General features: G+C 47.6%; 1 protein-coding gene across 4 annotated transcripts in view; it reads right to left on the bottom strand.

The window, feature by feature from the left end:
* Positions 1 to 21039, bottom strand: part of STARD3 (StAR related lipid transfer domain containing 3) — a 33392-nt gene extending 12353 nt beyond the window's left edge. Inside the window, exons 1-2 of one of the 4 annotated variants that reach the window (XM_016191621.2) lie at positions 20883 to 21039; positions 3015 to 3285 (exon numbers count right to left, since the gene is read on the bottom strand). In XM_016191621.2, the coding sequence (XP_016047107.1) occupies positions 3015 to 3236 (222 nt within the window). In that variant the 5' untranslated portion in view covers positions 3237 to 3285; positions 20883 to 21039. Of the gene's footprint in view, positions 1 to 3014; positions 3286 to 20575; positions 20713 to 20882 lie in introns of those variants that run through there. The other 3 variants (XM_007530944.3, XM_016191624.2, XM_060203573.1) reach the window with 3 other exon arrangements.
* Positions 21040 to 21335: the final 296 nt, after the last annotated feature.

Here is a 21335-nt window from a genome sequence, read left to right on the forward strand (position 1 = left end):
GATTTTTTTTTTTTAAGTTTTTATTTATTTATGAGCTGGCAAAATAACTCATTTGGAGAGTGCGATGCTTTGCCATGTGTGTGACCCAGGTCCAAGCCTGTCCCCCACAGGATTGAAGGAAGCTTCAGTGCTACTGTCCCTTTCACTCTCTTTGCCTCCATCTTTTTTTTAAAAATTACTTATTTAGGAGCCGGGTGGTGGTGCACCTTGTTGAGCGCATGTATTACAATGTGCAAGGACACAGGTTTGAGCCCCTGGTCCCCACCTGTAGGGGGAAAGCTTTGCAAGTGGTAAAACAGTACTGCAGGTGTCTGTTTCTCTCCCTATCACCCCCTTCCCTCTTGATTTCTGGCTGTCCTTATCCAATAAATAAAAATTAAAAATAAATAAATAAATATACTTATTACTGGATAAAGGCAGGGAGAAATCGAGAGGGGATGGGGATATGGAGAGGGAGAGAGACAGAGTGACTGACACCTGTAGCCTTGCTCCACCACTTATGAAGCTTTCCCCCCGCAGGTGGGGACCAGGGGCTTGAACCTGGGCCCTTACGCACTGTGATGTGTGTGCTTAACCAGGTGCACCACTGCCTGACCCTGTCAAACTCCTCACTTGTATCAGCAATGTCATCATTTCCCTATTACCTAAAATTCAGATTAAGTGGTAGGAACACGCCCTCTAGAATTCCTGCCTACACTACAGAAGGAAAACAAGGAATGCTTCATACAAGCTGAGTTCCTTGTTGAAGTCACAAAGTTAGCAGGAAGGAGGAGCTGGGACAGACCAAGCAATGGGACCCCTACCCCAGCTGGCCAGGGACTGTAGGGGGCAGGCTGGGAGCAGGCCCTGTACTGACCAAGAAGTTGTTCCCAGGCTGCTAGGCAACATCTTACCAAATCAGAGAGGCTAAACTGGGGGGTACTGGACAGTGCTTAAAACAGGGAGGGCAGGGAGTCGGGCAGTAGCACAGCAGGTTAAGCGCATGTGGCGCCAAGCACAAGGACCAGCATGAGGATCCTGGTTCAAGCACCCGGCTCCCCACCTGCAGGGGAGTCGCTTCACAAGTTGTGAAGCAGGTCTGCAGGTGTCTATCTTTCTCTCCCCCTCTGTCTTACTCTCCTCTCTCCATCTCTCTCTGTCCTATCCAACAACAATATCAATGACAACAATAATAACTACAACAATAAAACAAGGGCAACAAAAGGAAATAAATAAATATAAAAAAATTAAAAATAAAAAAACAGGGAGGGTGAGCCAGAGGGCACTAGAAACTGGGAGTTGTTACTGTTTTGCTTGTTTGTACCTTCTGTTTTTAGACCAGACCCTGGGATAGAAGGGTCAAAAAATGTTTGCTGATGCAGCCCAGCAGGTGGCACAGTGGGTAAAGTGTTACACTTTCAGGCATGAGGTTCTGAGTTAGATTCCCAACAGCAGATGTGCCAGAGTCATGTTCTGGTTCTCTTTCTCCTCCTCTTTTCTCTCATTAATGTGTAAATAAATCTTTTTTTTTTTTTTCTCCAGGGTTATCGCCTAGGTTCAGTGCCAGCACTATGAATCCACTGCTCCTGGAGGCAATTTTTTCCCCATTTTTGTTGGCCTTGTGGTTGTTACTGTCATAGCTATTGTTGTTGTTGTTGGGTAGGACAGACAGAAATCGAGAGAGGAGGGGAAGACAGAGAGGAGAGAAAGATAGATACCTACAGATCTACTTCACTGCCTGTGAAGTGACCCCACTGTAGGTGGGGAGCTGGGGACTCGAACCAGGATCCTTACGCTGGTCCTTGCACTTTCCACCATGTGCGCTTAACCTGCTGCGCTACTGCCCAGTCCCCTTTGTTTTTTTCTAAACATGTGGTTGTGTGTGTATTATCTTTATTTATTATTGGATAGAGACAGCCAGAAATTGATAGGGTAGGGGGAGGTAGAAAGGGAGACAGAGAGACACCTGCAGCACTGCTTCACAACTCAAAAGCTTTCCCCCTACAGGTGGGGACAGGGGGCTTGAACCCGGATCCTTGCACACTGTAATATGTGCTCAACCAGGTGTGCCACCACCTGGCCCCCAAATACATCTTTAAATAAAGTTATCTGGATGAAGGAACAGAGTCAGAGAGCAATGCAGACCAGAGTCAAGAAGCTACAATAGTTCATGCAGAGCCACTAGGTTCTCTCCTTTCTCAAAAGCATCCATTATGGGGCAGCATAAAGCACCAGCCAAAAGTGTGGCAACCAGCTATAGAGATAGCATAATGGTTATACAAAAAGACTTTTATGCCTGAGGCTCCAGGTTCAATCCCCAGCACCACCATAAACCAGAGTTAAGCAATATCCTGGTGTATCTCTGTGTGTGTGTATCTCATGTATCTTTCCCTCTGTAGCTTTCATTAAAAGAAAGGAAAAAAAGAGGGGGCGTGTGGTGACACACCTGGTTGAGCACACATTACAGTGTGCAAGGACCCAGGTTCAAGCCCCCTGTCCCCACCTGCAGGGGGAAAGCTTCATGAGTGGTGAAGCAGTGCTGCAGGTGTCTCACTGCCTCTCTCCCTCTCTATCTCCCACTTACCTCTTGATTTCTGTCTGTCTCTATCCAATAAATAAATATAATGAAAAAATTAAGAAAAAAAAAGTGTGGCAACTGGGAGGTGGCACAGTGACTAGGGTGTAAGCATGAGGTCCCAAATTCAATCTCCAGCTTCACATATGTATGAGTGTGCTCTGGTTCTCTCACTTTCATGCTAATAAACAAACACATCTTAAAGAAAAAAAGAAAGAAGGAAAGAAAAAAAAGAGAGAATAGAAGAATAGAATAGAAAAAGGGCATGGGTTCAAGTCCTACCTCCTTTGCATACTTGCTAAGAGACCTTGGGCAAACGACTCAATCATTCCAAGCACCAATATTTTCATTTAAAGGACAAGAGAGGTAACACTCCCAATGGAAAATGAGGCCCAAATGGCCCCTACGTCCAACACTGAGTGTGTGACAACTCCACTCCCACCCCAGCACCCCCACTCACATTCAACTCGATGATCCAGAGCAGGGAGATGAAGAGCAGGTCGAAGGTGACGAAGAGACAGAAGGTGCGGCGGACATCTGAGATGGCCTGACGCTTCTCAGGAGGTGGTGGCAGGAAGTGCGAAGCGAGGCTCTGGCTGTGGGACAGCGAGGAACCCAGAGAGGCCACCGCCGGCAGGCTGCGCTCCAAGTCTGGGGCCAGCTCCCTGGACAGTTTGTTCATCCTGGTGGGCTCCCACCTCAAGGCAGGGAGGCTGTACCTAGTGGCAAGGCTGGGGGTGAGGCAAGTGGATGGGTCAAGCCCTGCAAGGCCAGGCCCTGCAGGTCTCCTAACTTGCTCCTCCCTTCACACCCAGCCCCTAGGGGTTCCACTCCTCTGAACTCATCAGGCTCCTCCTGGTCCAGCCCCAGGCCGAGAGTTAGCAGGCTGCCCAAATTCCCTCTAGAGTCGACTTCCAGACTACAGGAGTTTGAGCAACCCTCTCACTCTGCCCACGACTCTGCCAAGCCCAGCAGCAAGCCCCCTCCCATGGTTCACCCTTGGGGGGCTATGGGGTTCTCCCCAGTGCGGGGCCACAGCCATGTGCTGTCAAGCTCAGTCCTGCTGTTCAGCCTCAGGTCCAGTCAACAAGCCTCCCAGGCCTGCCCCCACCCTCAGGAGCACAGGCCCCAAGCTCTTGTTCTTTGTTTTCCCAGCACAAAGCCACATTCCCTCCCAGCAACCAGCCCTACCCTCCCACCCCCTAATCCATGGCAACTGGGAGGGGCTTTGAAAGCTGTGTCTGTGTTCAGAGTTAGGACAACAGGGCATGGTCCCTTCTCTCTAGATCCACCCCAGGACCAACCTACATATGCTGCTAAAGGAAGTGTCTCCAGATTGCTTACAACCTAAATCAGATCCTGCCACTTGCTCTGGGCCCTCCAGTGACTCCTGATCCACCCTACGCCCTTACCCTCCAGGCCACGGTGGACATGACTTTGCCCCACCCCAACAACACCAGCCTTCTTTCAGGCCCCTACGTGCAGCAGCCTGGGATGTGGACCCAGCTTTCCCTGCTGAGCCTTTTCAAGTGACACCTCCAAGGGGTCAGGCAGTAGCGCAGTGGGTTAAGCTTAGCACATGGAGCAAATCAAGTAACATCTCCAAAGTCCTCTCGTGGGAGCCTCCCACTCTCCTGTCCCCTGCCACAGTTCCTGTCAGGGGCTTCTACTCTCTCCCATGAATTTGTCACTCTCTGAGACCCTCTGGTTTACTGTTCTGCAAATTCCCAGGTACAGGAGGGCCTTTATCTGATGGGTCACAGCACAGTGCCTAGCACCTAGTAAATAACTGGGTGCTCAGCTCCAGGCTGCACAACAGAGGGGCCAGGCAGACCAGAGAAAAAGAAGTGGCCATGATCAAAGGCCATCCACTTCACTGCGCACAGAAGACAACCTGTGGCCGTGTGTCCTGCCCACATGGGCTGGCATGGCTCCCGCTGCCTAGCAGAGCAGAAACTGGGCTTAGAGAGGTGATGGCTGCCACTTAACTGTGACCCACTGTGCAGCCATGGGACTGAAGTTCCCATGAACCCTAGAGACAAAAGAAGCCCAGAGCAATCCTCCACCTCTTGTCCTAATCAAGAGGTCCCTCCACCCTGGGGCCCCAGGTTCCTCCTCCAATTCTCTGGCAACAGGTTCTAAGAGACCCTGCCCCTGGGAGGGTGAGTGGGTGCAGGGGAAGGAGAGTGAAAAGCTCTGTCCAGAACCAGAGGAGCTGACTGACTGGCTTTGGAGGCCTGAGCTGTTGGGCTCCATCAGGAGATTTGTGAGTCCTCTCAGGCCTGGTAGCCCTTGGAAGATGGGTTCTGAATGTCTTTTGAGGCCATCCCTCAGCACCAAGTCCTGTGGGCCCCATGGCAAGCTCATCTGGAGGGACTGAGAGAAATCTGGGCCTGCTCAGGAAGGAAGACAGTCAGAGGAGGGGTTGTGACAGACTGCCTCCTGGCAGTGGGACCCCTGACATCCGTCAGCTGGGCCTGGTAGCAGACCTTGCACCTGCATCCCTCACTGTGGCAAGCACGCAGCTCCAGGGTGGGTGGCATTTCTTTGTCTCTAATAGCCCTTTTGTCTCCTGCCAGCCCAGTCTCCATCTCTCTTCCTCCTTCCGGTCTCTCTCACCAATACCTTTTCTCTTCCCTTTGTGTCTTCATCTCCACCTGTCTGGGTATTCCTCTCTACCTCTCTCTCCCCTCTATGAATCTTCTGAGTTTGTCTCTCTCCTCTCCCCCACATCCCTCAGTTCTCTCTACAGGGTGCTAGGGCTCCCTACTCCCAATCTGCTCCTGTGTCTGTCTGTCTGTCTTGTCTTTCTCCCTCCTTCCCTAGGGACAGTACTCGGGTGGCAGCAGCCTGCTTCTGAGATACACTGGGAGTGGCAATGCCACTGACACTCGCACACACAGACAGCCCTGATGAGGCGACAGACACAGATGGGAGCTGAGAGCAGAAGTGTTGGAGAGCCTGGGAGAGCTGCAGGCGCAAGGTATATGGGAGCCAAAGCTGGGGGCCCGGAAGCAGGGGCAGTGGCTAAGATGGGGGACAGGCAACTAAGACAGGGACAAGCGAGGGGACACTCCACAAAAGCACCTCAGAGAGGCCAACAAGCCAGAGCTTGTGGAGTAGTAGGAGCAGTTAGTGGCCAGGGTCAGGAGACCTGAGTTCCAGTCTGGGGGCAGCTACTCATACCCAGTCCTGCTCAACAAGCCAATGTCTCTTCACTGGGGAGAAAGGGTAGTGGTTTCATGAAACCCTCTTTTTTTTTTTGTTACTTTTTTTCTTTTTTCCCTCCAGGGTTATTGCTGGGCTCGGTGCCTGCACCATGAATCCACCGCTCCTGGAGGCCATTTTTTCCCCCTTTTTGTTGCCCTTGTTGTTGTAGCCTCATTGTGGTTATTATTATTATTGCCATTGTTGATGTTATTCATTGTTGGATAGGACAGAGAGAAATGGAGAGAGGAGGGGAAGACAGAGAGGGGGAGAGAAAGATAGACACCTGCAGACCTGCTTCACTGTCTGTGAAGCGACTCCCCTGCATGTAGGGAGCCGGGGACTCGAACTGGGATCCTTACGCCGGTCCCTGCGCTTTGTGCCACATGCGCTTTTAACCCACTGCGCCACCGCCCGACCCCCTTGAAACCCCCTTTTTAATACAAGAGAAACAAACAATACCTTACTTGGAAACTTGAATACAAAAACAGACCTTTTTTGGGGGGGAGGGGGATGAGGACAGCTAGGGAGACAGCTCAGCAATAAAGTACATATAGGGCATGCATAAAGCCCTGGGTTTGATTCCCAACACCACAAACCCATAAAGATAATAACACAGTGGATCGGGAGGTGGCGCAGTGGATAAAGCATCTGACTCTCAAGAATGAGGTCCTGAGTTCAATCCCCGGCAGCACATGTACCAGAGTGATGGCTGGTTCTTTCTCTCTCTCCTCCTATCTTTCTCATTACTAAATAAATAAAATCTTAAAAAAAAAAAAAAAGAATGAGTACATCTTAGAAAAAAAAAAAGACAATAACACAAATAGAATATCATAAATGGCAACTCAGGAGGTGGCACAGTAGATAATGCACTGAACTGTGAAACTTGAGGTCTTGAGATCAGTCCCTGGCATGATATGTGCCAGAGTGATGCTCTGGTTCTCTCTTGCTTCACTTCTCTTTTAATAAAGAAAAAAAAATCTATTCTTTTAAAAACGACATCAACAACAATAATAACCACAACAAGGCTACAACAACAAGGGCAACAAAAGGGGGAAAAAAGGAAAAAAAAAAAAAGGCCTCCAGGAGCAGTGAATTCATGGTGCAGGCACCCAGCTCTAGCAAATACCCTGGAGGCAAAATATATATCACAAATGGGGTAGGGGAGAGAGCACATCAGTCTTGCATGCTTGAGGCCCCAGAGGTTAGAGGTTCAATCCCTAGCACCACCAGAGCCAAGTCAGTGTTGAGCAGCTCTCTGGTCTCTCATAAAAGTAGATCTAAAAGCCATACATCAGACAGGAGGCAGATTACCAAGATATATGAAGAGCTCACCAAACTCAGCAGTAAGAAAACATGATGGGGGTCTGGTGGTGGTGCAGTGAGTTAAGCACATGTGGCGCAAAGCGCAGGGACCGGCGTAAGGATCCCAGTTCGAGCCCCCGGCTCCCCACCTGCAGGGGAGTCGCTTCACAGGCGATGAAGCAGGTCTGCAGGTGTCTATCTTTCTCTCCCCCTCTCTGTCTTCCCCTCCTCTCTCCATTTCTCTCTATCCAACAACGAACAACATCAACAATGGCAATAATAATAATAACCACAACAAGGCTACAAAAAGGGCAACAAAAAGGGGGAAAAAATGGCCTCCAGGAGCGGTGGATTCATGGTGCAGGCACCGAGCCCAGCAATAACCCTGGAGGAAAAAAAAAAAAAGAAAACAAAATGACGGGCCAGGCAGTGGCGCACCTGGTTAAGCGCACCCATTACAATGTGCAAGGACCCAGGTTTAAGCCTCTAGTCCCCACCTGCAGGGATAAAGCTTCACAGGTAGTGACGCAGAGCTGCAGGTATTTCTCTATCTCCCCATTCCCCTCTCAATTTCTCTTTCTCTATCCAATAATAAATTAATTTTAAAAAAGAAGGAAAACAAATGATCCCATCCAAAAATGGGGATAGGGTATGAACAGAATATTCACCATAGAAGAGATCCAAAAGGCCAAGAAACACATGAAAAAATGCTCCAAGTCTCTGACTGTCAGAGAAATGCAAATAAAGACAACAATGAGATACAACTTCACTCCTGGGAGTCGGGCTGTAGCGCAGCGGGTTAAGCACAGGTAGCGCAAAGCACAAGGACTGGCATAAGGATCCCGGTTCGAACCCCGGCTCCCCACCTGCAGGGGAGTCGCTTCACAGGCGGGGAAGCAGGTCTGCAGGTGTCTGTCTTTCTCTCCCCCTCTCTGTCTTCCCCTCCTCTCTCCGTTTCTCTCTGTCCTATCCAACAACGACGACAACAACAATAATAACTACAACAATAAAACAAGGGCAACAAAAGGAAATAAATAAATAAAATAAAAATATTTTTAAAAAATTTATCACAACTTCACTCCTGTCAGAATGACATACATCAGAAAAGATAACAGCAGAAAATGCCGGAGAGGGTGTGGGGTCAAAGGAACCCTCCTGCACTGCTGGTGGGAATGTCAACTGGTCCAACCTCTGTGGAGAACAGTCTGGAGAACTCTCAGAAGGCTAGAAATGGACCTACCCTATGATCCTGCAATTCCTCTCCTGGGGATATATCCTAAGGAACCCAACACACCCATCCAAAAAAGATCTGTGTACACATATGTTCTGAGCAGCACAATTTGTAATAGCCAAAACCTGGAAGCAACCCAGGTGTCCAACAACAGATGAGTGGCTGAGCAAGTTATGGTATATATACACAATGGAATACTACTCAGCTATAAAAAATGGTGACTTCACCGTTTTCAGCTGATCTTGGGTTGACCTTGAAAAATTCATGTTAAGTGAAATAAGTCAGAAACAGAAGGATGAATATGGGATGATCTTACTCTCAAGCAGAAGTTGAAAAACAAGATCAGAAAAGAAAACACAAGTAGAACCTGAAATGGAATTGGCATATTGCACCCAAGTAAAAGACTCTGGGGTGGGTGGGTGGGGAGAATACAGGTCCATGAAGGATGATAGAAGACCTAGTGGGGGTTGTATTGTTAAATGGGAAACTGGGGAATGTTATGCATGTACAAACTATTGTATTTACTGTTGAATGTAAAACATTAATTCCCCAATAAAGAAATAAATTTAAAAAATAAATAAATATTCACTTTCACTCCTAAAAAAAAAGAAGTTGAAAACCAAGGTCAGAAGAGAAAACACAAGTAGAACCTGAACTGGAATTGGCGCATTGCACCAAAGTAAAAGACTCTGGGGTGGGTGGGGGGAGAGAATACAGGTCCAAGAAGGATGACAGAGGACCTGGTGGGGGTTGTGTTGTCATATGGAAAACTGGGAAATGTTATGCATGTACAAACTATTGTATTTACTGTCTAATGTAAAACATTAATTCCCCAATAAAGAAATTTGAAGAAAAAAAAAGAAAAGAAAAAAAGAGATCCAAAAGGCCAACAAACATGAAGAACTGTTCCAGGTCACCAACTGTCAGAGAAATGCAAATGAAGACAACAACGAGATACCAATTCACTTCTGTGAGAATGTCATACATCAAAAAGGACAGCAGCAACAAAAAAAGCTGGAGAGGTTGTGGGGACAAAGGAACCCTCCTGCACTGCTGGTGGGAATGTAAAATGGTTCAGCCTCTGTGGAGAGCAATCTGGATGGCTAGACATGGGCCTTCCATATAACCCAGTAATTCCTCTCCTAGGGATATATATATATACCCCAAGGACTCTGTAACACCCAACCAAGAAGATACGTGCACACCTATGTCATAGCAGCATAATTTGTAAAAACCAAAACCTGGAAGCAACCCATGTGCCCAACAACAGCTGAGAAAGTTGTGTTATATATTCACAGTGGAATACTACTCAGCTATTAAGAATAATGAACCCACTTTCTTTGACCTATCTTGAATGGAGCTAGAAGGAATTATGTTAAGTGAGAAAGACAAAGGCGAGTATGGCATGATCCTACTCATAAAGAGAAGTTAAGGGAGTCGGGCAGTAGTGCAGCAGGTTAAGCGCAGGTGGCACAAAGCGTAAGGACCGGCATAAGGATCCCGGTTCGAGCCCTGGCTCCCCACCTGCAGGGGAGTCGCTTCACAGGCAGTGAAGCAGGTCTGCAGGTGTCTATCTTTCTCTCCCCCTCTCTGTCTTCCTCTCCTCTCTCTGTCCTATCAAACAACGACAATAATAACTGCAACAATAAAACAAGGGCAACAAAAGGGAATAAATAAAACAAATATTTAAAAAACCTGAAAAAAAAGACATACGAAAGAAGAGCAGAAAGGGATACTAAAAGCAGAGTCTGGCTGAGTCTGGAGTATGGCACCAAAGCGAAAATCTCTGGGTGGAGGGTGAGAGTAGATTTTCAGCTTCACCGTGTGTGTGTGTGTGTGTGGGGGGGGGGGGGCCACACACAAAGAACTTTGGAGACGAGAATGGTGTTAATATACACTCCTACTAACTTATAGTTTCACAAATCACTATTTAATCAAAAGTGGGTTGAATGTCTCAAACTCTTTGATGCGTAGACCACAGTTCTGAGTATATGTCCCTTCGTTCTTAGCACTTAAGACTTCAAACTGATAACCTGACTGAATTTTAACAGTGGGCTTTAACTGTTAATACATTTCTAATAATGAAATTTTCTTTGAAATATTAAATTACCTACAAATTGTTCTGCTTTATAGCTTTTTTAAAAATTTTTCATTATCTTTTTTTATGGCTAGTAACAGTCAGAAATCAAGAGGGAAGGGGCAATAGACAGGAAGAGAGACAGAGAGACATCTGTAGCACTGCTACAACCCCTCACAAATCTTGCCTCTGATAGTGGGGACTGGTGGCTTGACCTGGGTTCTTATGCATTATAACATTATAACTCAACCAGGTGCGCCACCACCCAGCCCCTGCTTTATATCTTAATGCTTTTTCAGCCACCAAGTTGTAGATGCTACCATGACACCAACCTGGCTTCCCTGGGCAGACGACTTCACCAATGTGTCCTGGAACCCCACCTCTCCAGAGTCCTGCCTCACTAGGGAAAGAGACAGACAGGCTGGGAGTATGGATCAACCTGTCAACAACCATGTTCAGCAGGGAAGCAATTACAGAAACCAGACCTTCCACCTTCTGCATCCCATAATGATCCTGGGTCCATACTGCCAAAGGGATAAAGAACAGGAAAGCTTCCAAGGGAGGGGATAGGATACAGAGCTCTGGTGGGGGAACTGTGTGGAATTATACCTCTCTTATCCTATGGTCTTGTCAATATTTCCATTTTAAAAATAAATTAAAATCAATTAATTAAAAATAGGTATAAAAAAACAAGGCGGGGGAGGGTCACATACAAGGAGACAGCACAGTTGTTATGGAAAAGACTTTCAGGCCTGCAGATCCAAGGTCCCAGGTTCAACCCCACGCAACATCATAAGACAGGACTGAGCAGTACTCTGGCTTAAACATTTCCTTTAATTATTAAGTGTTGAATTCTCAAGTATGAGGCCCTAAGATCAACTCCAGGTATCACATGTGCCAGAGTAATGCTCTGGGTCTCTCTCTCTCATAAATAAATTAAATAAATAAATAAATAAATAAACCTTAAAAATAACACATCTGGGAGCGAGAGGTAGCTCAGTAGGTTAAGCGCACGTGGCATGAAGCACAAGGATCCCAGTTCAAGCCCCCGGCTCCCTACCTACAGGGGGTTGCTTCACAAGCAGTGAAGCAGGACTACAGGTGTCTTATCTTTCTCTCCCCATCTCTGTCTTCCCTTCCTCTCTCGATTTCTCTCTGTCCTATACAACAACAATCACAATGGCAACAAAACAGGAACAAATGGCCTCCAGGAGTAGTGGATTCATAGTGTAGGCACTGAGCCCCAGCAATAACCCTGAAGGCAAAAAATAATAATAGTAACACATCTTTTTAGGTGAGGAAAATAGCATAGTGGTGGTATAAAGAGATTCTCATGCCTGAGGATTCATAGTCCCCGGCTCAATCCCTTTTACCACTAGAAGCCAGAGCTGAGCAGTGTTCTGGTAAACAATAAGATAATATTAAGCATTAAATAGGATCATCATAAACGTTGAAGTGGTACTCTGGTACCTCTCCCTCTCTCTCTCTCTTGCCTCCAGGATTACTGCTGGGACTCAGCGCTGGCACTATGAATCCACTGCTCCTGGAGTTCATTTTTTATTTTATTGGATAGGACAGAGGGAAACAGAGAGATGGGAGAGATAGAGAGAGAAAGACACCTCTAGACTTGCTTCACTACTTGTGAAGCATCCCCCTTGCATGTGGAAAGCCAGTGGTTCGGACCCAGATTCTTGCATTGATCCTTGCACTTAGTACTATGTGCACTTAACTGTGTGTGCCACTGCCCCACCCCATATCTCTCTTATTAAAACAAAAACAGGGCTGGGTGGCAAGTGAGTAAATGGAAGATCATATGCATAAACTCTCAGGTTTGATCCCCAGGACCACTTAAACAAACACACAGACAAGTCACAGAGAGCCTCCATCTCTCCTCCCACACCAGGGCTACCTCCAGGCATCCAAATGACTTTTTTGAGATCTGCTCCCCGCCAGCTTAAGAGGTGAGAACCATCTTGGCCTGGAGCTGCCCTCAGCAGTCCCCTCAGCACTTGTCCTCTGGGAATCCAGGCACCCTGGCCCTGGAGGATGGAGGGTGGAGGCTAGCAGCTGCCAGCAGAAGAGCTGGATCTGGCTTCTCCTGCAGAGCCCACCCTCTGGATGAGGGGAGGGATGAGTGGTGTGAGGCTGGAGACAGCAGGGCTGACACCCAATCCTCTGGGAGCAGCACCCCCTTGCCAAGCCTGCCTGTCACCTGCCCTCCCAGCGCCTTCAGAGGTGTCAGGCATGGAGCAGCATGTGTGGCGTGAAGGAGCCGGCCTGGGACGCTGTAGACTTGAGACGTGTGTGTGTGTGTGTGTGTGTGTGTGTGTGTGTGTGTGTGTGTGTGTGTCTCCACGCACATACTCAGAAGCTGAGCTGCTAAAGCTTGTGAATGGAGGAAGGGAATGAAAGGCTTTACCATCCACAGCTGAAAGGGAAAGAGGGGTGAGGAGCAGACAAGTCAGGAATCTGGGCACAAGGGACTGATTATTCAGGTTGATGCAGAGAGAAAGGGTCAGTATAGGTGCTCAAATACCCACGGGGGTGGGGGGGGAGGGAGGAAGCGGCAGGGGCAGGTCCTCTCTCACAGATGGCTGTCCAATTGCAAAGGGGCTTTTTGGATGGTATCCTGGATTCAGGTCAGAAGGAGATAGTAGTAGAGAGAATGGTCCTCTGAGGTCTGGGTTCAAATCTCCATCAACCCTCATTAGCCGTAAACTCTCAAGTAAGTATTACCCAAGAAGTTATATTAAATAGAGGCAACAATGATATATATGATGCAATAGAGATACCGTGTACACTTTAAAATGGATAAGGGAGGGAGTTAGGCGGTAACACAACAGGTCAAGCGCAGGTGGCACAGAGCACAAGGACCAGCGTTAAGGGTCCTGGTTTGGGCCCTGGCTCCCCCACCTGCAGGGGAGTCGCTTCACAGGCGGTGAATCAGCAGGTCTGCAAGTGTCTATCTTTCTCTTCCCCTTCTCAGTCTTCCCCCCCTCCATTTCTCTCTGTCCTATCCAACAACAACGACATCAATAACAACAACAATAATTAATAACTACAACAATAAAACAACAAGGGCAACAAAAGGGACTATATAAATAAATATTTTTTTAAAGGCTATAAAAAATGGTGACTTCACCGTTTTCAGCCGATCTTGGATGGACCCTGAAAAATTCATGTTAAGTGAAATAAGTCAGAAACAGAAGGATGAATATGGGATGATCTCACTCTCAGGCAGAAGTTGAAAAATAAGATCAGAAAAGAAAACACAAGTCGAACCTGAAATGGAATTGAAGTATTACACCAAAGTAAAAGACTCTGGGGTGGGGTGGGTGGGTGGGGAGAATACAGGTCCATGAAAGATGATGAATGACATAGTGGGGGTTGTATTGTTAAGTGGGAATCTGGGGAATGTTATACATGTACAAACTATTGTATTTACTGTTGAATGTAAAACATTAATTCCCCAATAAAGAAACAAATTATTAAAAAAAAAAAAAAAGAAAAAAAAGATCAGAAAACACAAGTAGAACCTGAACTGGAATTGGCGTATTTGCACCAAAGTAAAAGACTCTGGGGTAGGTGGGTGGGGAGAATACAGACCCAAGGTGTCTCTCTCCCTCTCTATCTCCCCCTTCCCTCTCAATTTCTGACTGTCTCTATCCAACAAATAAAGGTAACTTAAAAATGGCTATGGTGGGGGTGCACCAGGCAGTAACACAGCAAATTAAACGCTCATGGCGCAAAGCACAAGGATTGGTGTAAGGATCCCAGTTCGAGCCTCCAGCTCCCCACCTGCAGGAGGGGTCATTTCATGGATAGTGAAGCAGGTCTGCTGGTGTCTGTCTTTCTCTCTCCCTCTCTGTCTTCCCCTCCTCTCTCCATTTCTCTCTCCTTCCAGGTCTCCATTCTGCTTGCTCATTCTAGAACAAGCTCTTTTTCCTGGGGCAAACTCTTAATTTGCTAGAGATCACTTCAAACGTCATATCCTAGAGGTGTTAGAATGGATGTCAAAACCCTGAAGCTGTTTTTTTTTTTTAAGTTTTTTTCTTCTTTTTATATTCATTTATTTTCCCTTTTGTTGCCCTTGTTGTTTCTTATTGTTGCTGTAGTTATTATTGTTGTTATTGATGTCGTTGTTGTTAGATAGGACAGAGAGAAATGGAAAGAGATGGGGAAGACAGAGAGGGGGAGAGAAAGATAGACACCTGCAGACCTGCTTCACCACTTGTGAAGCGACTCCCCTGTAGGTGGGGAGCTGGAGGCTCAAACCGGGATCCTTATGCCAGTCCTTGCATTTTGCACCATCTGTGCTTAGCCTGTTGCACTACCGCCGGACTCCTGAAGCTGTTCTTTAGTAGGCATTGTGCCCCTGCAGTGAGTCTCTAAACTTCAGTCACCTCATCATTTATGAAACAGGCATAGAACAGTGCCCACCTCATAGGCTATTGAAAGGACCAGCAATGGCCATTTGCTCAATTAACAGTAGCCTTTGCTATTAGGGGCAGCAGGTACAGTGTTAGAGCAGGGTCCAGGGCCAGGCATACCTGGCATGGCACTTGCCCAAACAGGATCCCATCAGAACTGGAAAAATGGGCATTGGCCCTGGGGATCTGACCAGAGATGGTATGCAGTAGGTTTTACTGTAGTTTAGGAATCAGTGCCTATACCATCAGGCTGGGGGGGGGGGGGGGGGGGGAGTCCCTAACACACCACTCTAAAGTAATTTGAAAAGTTCTCTATACAAGTGGGAGTTTAAGGAGAGGAGGACATGGCAACCATGATAAATAATATCTCAAAGTTGAAGCAATGGCCAGGGAGATGGCTCAGTGTTAGTGAACAGGACTCACAGGTTCAAGGACCCAGATTTGAGCCCCAGCATCACCAAATGCCAGAACAGAATGCTCTGTTTGTCTCCTCTCCTCTCTCTCTCTCTTCTCTTTCTCTCTCTCTCTCCCTCCCTCCCTTCCTTCCTCCCTCTCCCTCTCTCTCTGTGTGTGTGTGTCTGTGTCCAGACCACCACTCAGCTCTGGCTATTGGTGACACCACGGACCAGATCTCGGACTTCTAGTATGCAATTCCTATCAATATGCTATTTCTAGAGCCCTTTTCTCTGTCTTTTATAAAAATAAAAGGGGGCTGGGTGGTGGCACATCTAGTTAAGCACACATAGTACTAAGTGCTAGGTTTGAGCCCCGATCCCCACCTGCAGGGGTTTTGCTTCATGAGCGGTGAAGCAGGTCTGCAAGTGTCTTTCCCTCCCTCTCTACCATCCCCTCTCAATTTCTCTCTGTCCTATGACATGAAAAGAAAAAAAAAAAAAACAGCCACCAAAAGCGGTGGATTAGTAGTGCCGGCGGTGACTAGAGGAAATAAATAAATAAATGCCCAAGAGGTGGCATAGACTTGGAAGTATGAGGTTCCAAGTTCAAGCCCCAATATCCCATGCACTAGAGATGCTCTGGATCTCTCCCTCTTCCTATTTTAATGTTAATAAATAAAAATTTTAAATCTTTAAAAATAAAATCACAGATGGCATGGTACTATAAATAGTGTTGAACTCTCAAGCATGGGGTCCCAACTTTAATCCCTAGCATCACATGTACCAGAGTGGTGCTCTAGTTTTCTCTATTTCTCTCTCTCAAATAAACCTTTAATTAAAACACAAACAACAACAACAAAAAGCTGAAGTTAGCCCCATTTTTCCTTTCCTTCAAGGGAAGTTGAAAACGACAAGTCAAATCAAAACAGAAGCTGTACTGTGTACATTTCCCTCCCCAGCTGGGAGGCAGACAGTAACATTTACTGGAAAGCCCTTAAAAACCCATCTACTCAGCCTTCCTGGCCCGTATAGGCCAGCCTGTGAAATGTTGGGGATGTCTCTGACCCCTAGCCTACTCAGGGGACTCATGAGTCAGGCTCACTCCACCCTTTTGCGCTACTGGCTAAAACTTGGGGCCAGTAAGGTCAGGCTCTCAAGGGCAGTCTGAAAAGACTCCATCAGCTTCTGCAAAAGACCTCAGTTCTCTCTGCCCACTCAACAGAAGGCCCATGTGGCGGGAGTAATTCAACACAAACTCTTCCTAGCATATAGGCCTGACACCAAAAGTCAGGGTCAGTCTCTTCCTCGTCAGAGTTCAGAGGGACACACAGCTGACCAGCTGTTCCCTGATCCAGTGATGAGGCAGCTGCTTCCAGGCGGGGCTGGGACTCGTGACAGCTTCTGGGAGACGGTTCTTAAAAGTCTCGACAGCTAAGTGGTCTTGCCCTGACCTGACTCAACTCCTTCACATGTGAGATGGAGCCGACAATCCCTACCAGGCAATGGAAAAAGGGTGAGCTGTCAAATGAACAGGAACTCAGTTGCCCACCCCAACCCCACCCCCCAGCAACAAGTCTAGGTGTGTGAGCACATGGACTAAAAGCCTACAGTGGGCTGCAGTGTCGTGGTCCATGGGACACTTCCTGCTGAGGAAGGCTGACGGCTAAAGGCTATACAGCTTCACGCTGTAATCAGCACTTCAGAAAGCTAAACAGGAATGTGGGTTCCCAGAGAACTTCTGACCCAGGCTGGAGTAAGGTCTGGGAAGCCACTGGGAGTAGGAGCCCTGTGACCAGGGCCTTAAAGAATCAGGCTCTATCAGCTGAAGGCAAGGGGACCCACATTGGTCAGGCAAAACAGCTTGGTCTAAAGCCCAGGCCAAGTCCACAAAGTGTGCATTCAGACCTGACTACTCCACGGCCTCCCCCAAACATCAGGTAACCAGGCGTCCCCAGGACATCTTCCCTACCAGCTCCTCACTCAAAGGACAGCTCTTCACGATTAAATTGGGAAAGGAACCTCTAGTTTCATCAGAAGGGGCAGTCTCTGCTCACCATTCCAGCTCAGCCCCATCCACTGCCTCACCCCCACCCTCCAGTGCTCATTCAGGGGGTCCAACTCTCCATTCTCTAAGCCCACCCAGTCTCTATGTCCCTTAGGTAAACTCATGTTTTAGGACAGAGCTCTCACTAATTCTCAGCTTCCCTGGGAAGCTATTCTTAGCTTTCTCTCCCTTGGCTTCTCAGAGCTCCATGTACACGCCTCTCGAATTAAGGCTTATCATGTGACATTTATCCATCGCACATTCATTTTCATTTCCCACCCTCAGGTATTTCCTGTTGTTGTTGTTGCTGCTGCCACTCGAGAATCATCAGACTGGACTGACTTTTTCAAAGAGAAAGAAACAGAGACACACCACAGTACCAAAGCTTTCCTCAGTGCCATGGAGGTGAGGAGCTGGACCCTCGGTCACACATGGCAAAGCAAATGCCCTCCCAGATAAGCTATGTCGTTGGCCCATAACCCCAGGGCTTTTCCACCCCTTTTCCACTTGGTAAATCCAGACCTGGCCCCAACACTCTCCACCTCAGCTTTTTATTTCACCACAGTCAAGAGTGTGGGTCTCTGAGACAAAATGAGAAGTAAGCCATGCTAGTTACCCTCAAGCAGATTATGAAACCAAGTCGTACCCACTGTTCTATACTGTTTTTATATAAACAAGAATGGTTGGCAGTTACAAGCATTTATGTGCTCACTGTTTTAAGCCTTCACAGTGACTTTAGAAGGCAAGCATGCCACTATTTCCATTTTACAAATGAGGAAACAGAGTCACTGGTTTTATCAAGCTCACAAAACAGTATCAGAGCCCAGAAAATCTGATTCAGGATCCACATGCTCAACCACTGCATTATTACAGTCAGAGTTCTGCAAGGACAATGACAGCAATATTTAGGGGGGAGGAGGAAGAGAATGTGCGTGTGTGTGTGTGTGCGTGCGTGTATGTGCGTGCGTGGCTGTGGAACATGCAGACTCTGCTGCCTCGGCAGAGAATGAGGGACAAATACAGGCAGCTTGACAGACAAAAAGAGAAGAGGTGGGAGTCGGGCGGTAGCACAGCGGGTTAAGTGCACATGGAGCAAAGCACAAGGACCCGTGTGATGATCCGGGTTCCAGTCCCCGGCTACCCACCTGCAGGGGAGTCACTTCACAGGCGGTGAAGCAGGTCTGCCGGTGTCTATCTTTCTCTCCCCCTCTCTGTCTTCCCCTCCTCTCTCCATTTCTCTCTGTCCTATCCAACAACGACATCAATAATAACTACAACAATAAAACAACAAAAACAAAAAGGAATAAATAAAAAAAAAATTACACAGTCTGCAGAGTCTTATTACTGAAACCTAGAGTGCACACCAGAAACTGGAAGTTGAGGAGGACCCAGGTCACAGACTCCCATCTTTTACCACTGGCAATGTAATCAGAGTTTTCAGCGAGAAAGTGACTATTTAATTTCTGTGTCTTAAAAGGATGACAAGAGTTACAGGTTGGAGACTAGGTGCTGACAGCCATGACTGAAAGTTGCTGAAAAGCCACTGTGCCATCCTGGTGAGAAACACATCAACAAGGTTGCTAACGGAAGAGTGGAGCCGTGGGACCAGGGTTGAAGCCTGCTCAGGAAATGAACTGGATAGATCATCTCAGAAGTAGAGCTGACAGAGAAGAGGAAGTGTGAGCTATTTCCCAGGATTCTGGCTGGAGTGGGGATGGCAGAGGAAGGATGAGTCTGCAGAGGGAAAGACCAGTTCAAGTGGAGACACCCGAGCTCCAAGTGAAGTGGAGCTGTCCAAACTGGGAGCGAGAGGGCCAAGCTGTTCTGAAGATGGGGATCTGGGAGCATTTCCAGTGCTTAGCAGATGAAACGCGATTCAGTGCAGAGTGAGGGGCTGAGCAGAAGAGCAGAAAGTGAAGTGCTACCTCTGTCAGGAGAGTATGAAGAAACTGGAGCTGCTGACACTAAGGAAGGCAAAAATAGGTGGGTGGGTGTGTGGTGGACTGTCAACTAAGTTAATGAGAAATGAGTGTCACTGGTGTTATGTTCCTCTAGGAACTTTTTTTTTTTTTTTTTTTTTACCAGAGCACTGCTCAACTCCAGTTATGGTGTTGCGGGGGACTGAACCTGGGACTTTGGAGCCTCAAGCATGACAGTCTCTTTGCATAACCATTATGCTATCTAAAAATACTTTCAAGAAAAATACTTTCAAGAGCACTTTGCTGATAGGACATTTGCACAGTAACTAAAGCATCCAATTTGCAACCACCTCCACCTTTCCTTTTTAAAAAAATTTTTTTATTTATTTATTCCCTTTTGTTGCCCTTGTTGTAGTTATTACTGTTGTTGTCGTTGTTGGATAGGACAGAGAAATGCGCAGAAGAGGGGAAGACAGAGGGGGAGAGAAAGAGAGACACCTGCTTCAGACCTGCTTCACCGCCTGTGAAGTGACTCCCCTACAGCTGAGGAGCCAGGGGCTTCAACTGGGATCCTTATGCTTTGTGCCATGTGTGCTTAACCCGCTGCGCTACCGCCCAACTCCCCCCCCCCTTTATTTTTTTACCAGAGCACTGTTCAGCTCTGGCATATGGTGGTGCAGGGGATTGAACCTGGGGCTTTGGAACCTCAGGCATGAGAGTAACTTTGCATAACTATTATGCTCTCTACCTCGGCCCAGCCTCCACCTTTCCAAGCCACACCTGTCACTGCTGCCATTTTCAGGGCAGCACCCTCCAGGTACCTCCTGTCCCTCAACTGAATGCTTTCCCACATGTCCTCTAAGGGAACTGGATAGACTAAGTGTTTTATTACATTGACTACATTCATTCTCTCCACTGTGAGTTTGTTGCATGTTCTGAAGAGAACTAGAATAACTGAATGCTTTTCCACACAGTTTACATTAATGAGGATTCTCTCAGCAGGGGTAGATAGCATAATGGTTATGCAAACAGACTGTCATGCCTGAGGCTTCAAAGTCCCAGGTTCAATCCCCTGCACCACCATAAACCAGAGCTGATCAGTGCTCTGGTAGGGAAAAAAAAAAAAAAGGGGGGGGGGTTCTCTCCATGGTGAGTTTGCTCATGTGTCCAAAGATTGTTTACATTCATTGGGTTTTTCTCCACTGTGCATTCTTTCATGTTTCTGGAGAAAACAGGAATAATCAAATGCTTTCCCACACTGTTTATCTCTCTCCCTTTTCTATAATCAATCAATCAACCAATCAAATTTAAATACTTAAGAAAGAAAACCCTTTCGAGGTCAAGCAGGAAGTCATTCCCAGCAGTTTCCAAAGGAAGTTGGAGGGACAGGATGCCTGTGAAACGCATACCTACCCGAACGTATAAATATTTTCCTCCTCATTCTCGAAACCTGACCCTCCAACTTGCGCCCCTGGTGTCCCACCTCTCAGACCCCGCAGACCTGAGAGGTCGATCGGGACCTCTCGGGTGGGTGGGGCGGACGGGACCCCTGAAGCCCGCGCGGGGCGGGGCAGCGCTGGAGGGGGCGGAACCTGGGACACGACGGGTGAAGAAAAGGTCGGACAAAACCTAGAACGGACTCCGGGCAGGGCAGCGCGCTCCGTAGCAACATAGAGCCTTCGTACCATCACCCCGTCCCAGTGACCTCGCCAGGACCCACCTGCTCCATGTCACCCCGAACTCCGGCTCTTTCAGTCTCAGCCGCCGCAGTCCGGCTCAATCGGACCCGGCAGAGCCTCACAGCGGAAAGGGATTTTCCGGCGACGCCACTTCCGCCACGGAATCTGCCCCAGAGGGCGAACCCGGGCGTGCGTTGGTCTGAAGCCCCGCCCCTTCGCCTTAGACCACGTTTATTTACATACACACCCCGCCCCTCGCCTCAGGTCCCCCTCTAAGCCCTCCCGCTGCGCAGGGCCGGAAGTAGGGGTCGCCGCTGAAATTAGATTTTGTTTATTATCCTTTTTACTAGTGGTTTAATAATGATTTACAAGACTATAAGATAACAGGGCTATAATTCTGTACAGTTCCCACCACCAGAGTTACGTGTCCCATCCCCTCCACTGGAAACTTTTCTATTCTTTTTTTTCTTAGATTTTTTTTTATTATCTTTATT

Source organism: Erinaceus europaeus, chromosome 12 (assembly GCF_950295315.1).
Source record: "Erinaceus europaeus chromosome 12, mEriEur2.1, whole genome shotgun sequence".
NCBI classification, from domain to species: Eukaryota; Metazoa; Chordata; class Mammalia; order Eulipotyphla; family Erinaceidae; genus Erinaceus; species Erinaceus europaeus.